The sequence below is a fragment of the Anastrepha obliqua genome, chromosome 3 (assembly GCF_027943255.1).
Source record: "Anastrepha obliqua isolate idAnaObli1 chromosome 3, idAnaObli1_1.0, whole genome shotgun sequence".
In the NCBI taxonomy this organism is placed as follows: domain Eukaryota; kingdom Metazoa; phylum Arthropoda; class Insecta; order Diptera; family Tephritidae; genus Anastrepha; species Anastrepha obliqua.
The window spans coordinates 128,887,069-128,893,748 of NC_072894.1; the positions used below are offsets into that span (position 1 = coordinate 128,887,069).

At 42.4% G+C, this 6,680-nt stretch overlaps 1 protein-coding gene across 1 annotated transcript; it reads right to left on the reverse strand.

Annotated features, from left to right (window-relative positions):
* Positions 1-5,485: 5,485 nt before the first annotated feature.
* On the reverse strand, positions 5,486-6,229 carry LOC129240479 (uncharacterized). The gene has a single exon (XM_054876305.1). It carries the CDS (start codon positions 6,227-6,229, stop codon positions 5,486-5,488), a length of 744 nt encoding a protein of 247 aa, XP_054732280.1.
* Between the last annotated feature and the right edge of the window lie 451 nt (positions 6,230-6,680).

Sequence of the window (6,680 nt, forward strand, 5' to 3'; positions counted from 1 at the left end):
GTCCAGACCTTGCGCCATCCGATTACTATCTCTTCCGATCGATGCAACATGGCCTGGCTGACCAGCACTTCCGTAATTACGATGAAGTCAAAAAATGGATCGATTCGTGGATTGCGGCAAAACCGACCGAATTTTTCACAAAGGGAATCCGTGAATTGCCAGAAAGATGGGAAAAAGTAGTAGCAAGCGATGGACAATACTTTGAATATTAAATTTGTAACCATTTTACGTCAATAAAGTTTCAAATTTCGAAAAAAAACCGCACGAACTTATTCATAGTCCTATTAAATTATAGATTTTGCACCTAACTCCTGTTAAAAGAGACCCCAATTGGTTGTCAAAGCTGGCAGGGCAAAACACAACTAAAAAAGAACCGGGCTTCCAAGTGACCCTTTTCATAAAAATCAGTGTGAAATCTGATATTTGGGCATTGCCGCCTTGGACTTTCACTTTGACATTTCAAAGAAAATGCTGACGGGTGTCACATAAGGGAGGTGGACGTAGTTTGCGCTGCATCCCAACTATAAATAAGAGTTGGAATTTTGGTTAAGGCAATCAAAAATTTAACTTTCGGGTTATGCTGATCATTATATACTGGAATTAAATTTCTAGATAGTGAGATATTTTCCAAACCGTTTTTCAAACAGAACTGGCATTGGTATTTCACAAAGTTTGATGGTATTGGTTTGGTAAACTTAAACCAACATTCAGCCATTTTTATTTTACAAAGGATATATACTTTGTGGCATTGAAAGCAATTATTATCAGGGTCACAATGGCTCAATGCATTTTGCAAGTTCTATAAAAAATTCAAGGTGATTTTATATTTCAAAAAGAGGACGATTACTACCAGCCGAAATTTTTTCTACTGTGCTTTTGTTTGTATCAGCCGCTGGCAAACATGCTGAATATTTCATCTTCCCCAAAATTCACTCCATCATCGCATTCCACAAAAACGTTCTGCTCTTTCTCTTCCAATTTCTTCATGCCCTTCTTGCAGTTGTCTTGCTCTCGAGCAGCTGGTGGCACGCCATGGCTTGCGTTTCGAGTTTTCTTAACTTTCTTTGACATGCCATTATATATTCTGGTGTTTGTTGTTGTTGTTTCATTAACTGCGGCCATAATCAGGCTTGTGTATTTGCAAACAGTCACAGCCAACTTCGTTCATTTCCGTCATCTACAGCGCCTAAAGGCATGCTACATCATTATCGTCGTCTGCAAAGTCAGAGCGCCACAGAGATATGCAAATTGTCCAACCGATCTGTCTTTCAATGTAAATTTTCTTTCACATGAAGCGGCAGCGAAATATTTCCCACCCACACACTACTGCATTCTTACACTCTCTGTGATGCAGTTTCTAAGCACCAACCTGTGGAATTTGTAGTAGTTCAGAAAGATAGAAAATAAAAAACAATGAAATTCCAAATCCAGTTAGGTTTCCCTTCGATGCTCCCTCTTTGTCAACGAGCTCCATTGAGCTGCTCCTTCGGGCACTCAGGCCTTATCACTGGAGTCGCAAGGTGACAAGTGGCAAAATATGGCTCACAATCAGTCACATTAAGGACAATGAGAATGCAAGTACAAATCTACGTGTGACTTTGAGTCTACTAATACATACAAATATATCTGTACCAGTTATATGAAAGCCAACAATGGTGAAGAAAATGCTGAAAAAATAGTTTAGACATTTTTTCAAAAAGCAGAAAATGAAGTTAGTCAGGAATGTCGCCAAAGTCATTGTTGCCACAGCTGGCTTAGCTCGACAGCGACAGCGACGACGAAAGGCAAACTGGCAGGCAAGCGAGTTAATGGTGGGGCAGGTGACTTACCAAGCAAAGGGCTATTCATCCACAGTACTGATTACTGTCATTCTGACGCAATAAAAGCACTTCTGGCGATGTGAAAAATGCATCTGAATAGCAAATGAAGGCGGTAAGGACCAAACACAACAATACACTATTATGGAGAAACAGTGTTATGGAGTAAGAAAGATGAAATAAATCAGCAGTGAACGAGTTGTGGCGAGTAGAGAGAAGAAGAGACGTGACGTTACTGGTTTGTGTGGGTAAAGTTTAATGACATTTTAGTTTGCGGTAAGTGATGTTATGATCGGCTCCCTACAGTATGCAATGCGCGCTTGCGAACTCACAAATAACCTGCGAAGTCATTCGCCGGATGCCAATAGTTTATTGCCTGCGCCACTCTCAAGTTAAATACCGCTAACGATATGTTGAAATACAGAAAATCAAGAAAAGAAACAGAAAAATGGAATAAACTTAAATAAATGCCCATTTGACAAGCATATTTGGCAAAGAAAGCACCCGAAAGTCTAAACGCAAACGTTTTTACGATGGCAAGGGTGCCATGGGCACACTAAAAGTAGCGCTAGAGGGCCGTTTTAATGCCATAAAAAACTTAAAGGAACTTAAAGAAACAGCTATCCAGTGTTGTTGATGTAGCGGAGGAGAGAAAAGCGATCTAGGCTGGAAAACTACCTCAGACTATTCTGCGAAATTGCGCAGTTTCCCTTTAAAGACGGTCAAGGAGAGACACTGATGTCTGAGATGGGCACAACAGAAATCGGTTCTGTCGACACCTTTTTGGCAAGTTCATTGGCCATTTCATTTCCCTTCACGTTCCTATGCCCTGGAACCCAGATACGAGAAATGTTTCTTGCACGTTCGAAAAGTCTGATCTCCTTCTTACTGGAGTTGACCAGAAAAGAGCGGCAACCATGACAGGGCCTTGATCGCAGCTTGACTATCAGAAAGCATATTTATGATTCCCTCCTAACAGCGTTAATTACTTACTGCTGCATTCCTGCAAGATCGCGAAAATCGCCGTTCGGCAGCTTAAAAAATACTCAAATATTGGCTGATTTAGAGAAAGCTCCCGCTCCAACTCCGGATTCGTTGGGGATATTAGACGTACCTATGATCGTGCAGACTCTCCCGTCCTCCCAATCTAACCTGCATCGAAATATAACCCTAGCACAACCCTCAATCCCCAGTGCGCGGATGGAGAGATCTGTACGAAGTATGGCATGCCCTATAGGAGATTGCCTCCAGAGGCCAACCTCCTTCAACCTAATAGCGCTCTGAGCATCAATGGATTGAACTTGAAGATCAAGGGAAGTAAGTGCAAAATGACGTTAAGGGCGGGAACGGGGCATGCTATACACGTCCAGGTGATGCCAATGCATACAGTTCTCTGTACTCTCTCTAATTCAGTGGTGTTGTTGCCCTTCCGAAGAGCTACCCACCAAACTAGACCATATGTCAAAATTGGCCGAGCAACTAAATTGTGCATCCAGAGTGCGACACGTGGCTTAAGACCCCATTCAAAACTTCACAGGCTTCCAACGGAGCTTGGAGTCAAGTACAACACAAAGATACTTGACTTCCAACGAGAGTGTAAGAAAGTGGTTTAATCTAGCAAGTCTAAAAGGTGGAGGTTTGAATTTTCTGGTGAACAGCATCAACTCCGTTTTTTCAGAGTTGGCTCTAAGACTGCAACTGTTGAAATATTTTATATAATAGGACTATGAATAAGTTCGTGCGGTTTTTTTTCGAAATTTGAAACTTTATTGACGTAAAATGGTTACAAATTTAATATTCAAAGTATTGTCCATCGCTTACTACTACTTTTTCCCATCTTTCTGGCAATTCACGGATTCCCTTTGTGAAAAATTCGGTCGGTTTTGCCGCAATCCACGAATCGATCCATTTTTTGACTTCATCGTAATTACGGAAGTGCTGGTCAGCCAGGCCATGTTGCATCGATCGGAAGAGATAGTAATCGGATGGCGCAAGGTCTGGACTATACGGCGGGTGGGGTAGGACATCCCATGTTGCAAAATAACTTTGTCGTGTCTATCGGCGTATTGCGGCCGTTTTTCTCGCAGTGCTCGGCTCAAACGCATCAATTGTCGTCGGTAGACATCCCCCCGTAATCGTTTCATTCGGTTTCAGTAGCTCATAATACACAACACCCAGCTGGTCCCACCAGATACACAGCATAACCTTCAGGCCATGAATATTCTGCGCCGACGTCGATGTTGAAGCATGGCCAGGGTATCCATACGTTGCCCGACGTTTTGGATTGTCGTAATGGACCCACTTTTCAGCAGTTGTTCGCATGCCATAAAACGGCGTTCAACGTCTCTTAGCTTCAATTCATACGGCACCCAATGGCCTACCTTTCGGATCATTCCCATGGCTTTTAAACGTTTGGAAATGGTTGATTGATCAACTCTCAAAGTTTTTGCAACCTCTTCTTGCGTTTGAGCCGGATCTTGATCGGGCAATTCCTCCAATTCGGTATCCATGAACTTTGGCGGCGCACCCTCGCGTTCTTCGTCTTCCAAGCCAAAATCACCACTTTTAAAGCGTGCAAACCACTTCTGGCACGTTCGCTCAGCTAGAGCATGCTCACCATAAACTTCCACCAAGATACGATGACTTTCGGCTGCTTTTTTCTTCATATTAAAATAATGAAGAAGAATTCCCCGCAAAAACACATTATTTGGCACGAAATTCGACATTTTCAAGTGTGGTAAAAATATTGTTGTTTACGCTTCAAATAAAAAACTTATACTGACGTTTGTGCCTTACGACAGTAGCTCTCCAATGAATGTTTGGAAATGTGGATCGATGGAATAATAATCAAGTTACGCCATCTGTTGTAAAACCGCACGAATTTATTCATAGTCCTATTTTTTTCATATTTTTTTTTTAATTAACATAAATATTGTGGTTCAACTTAAAATATTCCAGGTTTTCAAAGGCACGTATTTAAAAAATGCGGCTTGTTATTTGAAAGAATTGAGTAATTGCGCCAATTTCTTATATGACTAGAAAGGATATGATGAGCTGGTGAGTGGAAGGCACACTGACCCTTGTGGGCCATTACCACTAATTTTCGGGTCTCCAAAGAGGTTTTGGCGTCATTTACAACAAGTGACTGAGGTTGTCGTGATGGAAAACCAATAAATCAATACTTTTATCTCAGTATTATTGTGGTGTACTCATTGCCCATCTCCACCCAAAATGCGTGAAATTCTTAGTAAAGCTGCATTTTATTTTTGCATATAAAATAAATAACCATAAAGTATCCCCTCAAACCCGGCAAATACAAAACTCCGCGATGCTTCTTGTTTTCCTCATCAGGAACCCCACTTTTAAAGTGATTAAACTCTGTATATTGGACTCCGACCTATTAGAACCAATTCGAGCACGTCTTTTCAGAAAAAAGTGAAACCGACTAAATATATTACTAACTTCACAAAATAAACCATTCCGACTGTAGAAACTTCGGCGGAGTGCAAAAGCCTCAATCAAAATAATTCACATCCCCAAAAGCAAAACTGATGATCTTCGTTTTTTTCGTTTATTTTTTGTAAATATGTAAAAAAAATCTATATGTATAATTTTCCTAAAACATTGTTCTACTCCTGTAAAATTTTTATATAACAATTTTGCTTGCCTCACCACGACTGGTACGAGTATTGCGAGGTCAGAGCGTATGGCGAATTGATCACAACGTACGACTCTGCGAGGGGTGAACTGATGGCGGAGCTAAGAAGAGGTGTTGGTTCAACTGCCACTAAGCGCTCTGAGTTGATCACCACATTCACCGGTGTGACGGCTGGTGTTGCTGCTGCAATGGGTGCTGACACAACAACGGCGGCAGCGGGCGCAGGCTTCGCCACCAAGCGCTGTGTACTCACCACCTGCTTAATGGTCGCCTTCTGCTGCGGCGCCTTGACAATCTGCTTAATGACGGCCTTTTGCTGTTGCTTTCGTTGTTGTAGTCGTTGAGTACGCTGTACGAGATGCAGCTGGGTGCGTTGTTGCAAACGTGCAGGACGCTGGCTAAAACGTGCAAATTCCTCGGCGTCTGGATTGGGAGCAAATTCTGGTGGTCCTTCAACGGCAGGCAAGGGATCTGTTGCGGGCAATGGTGGTCCGTAGGTGGAATCTGGTGGGCCGTAAACCAGATCCGGTTCAGTAGTTTCCTCCTCACCTTGGAAGGGATTTTCTGGTTTCAATTCATCGGCCGACGGGTAGGGTGCGGCGTCAGGTTGTGGTGGTGAGGGAACTGATTCTTGGCGAGCGAAGAATGGCCGGCGTTGCTGAAGACGGCTACTGCGTGGACGGAAAAGGGGCGGTTCAGCTGTGGCAACGGCCACGGCCAATACCAGTAATAAAATAATGCTCTTGCCGAACATATTATTGTTTATTTTTCGATAATGGAGTAGAACGGGAAAGTAAACACAAAACTTATTCGTTAAAATGTGGTAGCCGATTGCTGCTGCTGCTGCTGTTGCTACTGTGTAGCGTTATCTGATTGGTTCAACAATCAGAGCCACCGTTTTATACTAATCAACACTTTCCACCTTCATATCGCAAAATTATATTTATTTAATTACTTAATTTGACATTCGCACTATTTTTCGCTCAAATTTTGTTACTGAATTAGTTAACATTTCGCGCTTCTGACTCGCTCCCAGTTTATTTGTTTATTAAACGGTGCTCGCATATAAATGAGTTCGGGCATTCCCTTTGGGCTTTCCACACTAAAACATTTTGAGGTTGCTAAGCGAAGCTTCTTCGATTTGTTGATTGGCTGAGCAATCCTAAACGGTTTGAGGGTTGGTGCGCCCAGTAAGGCGTTGTAGG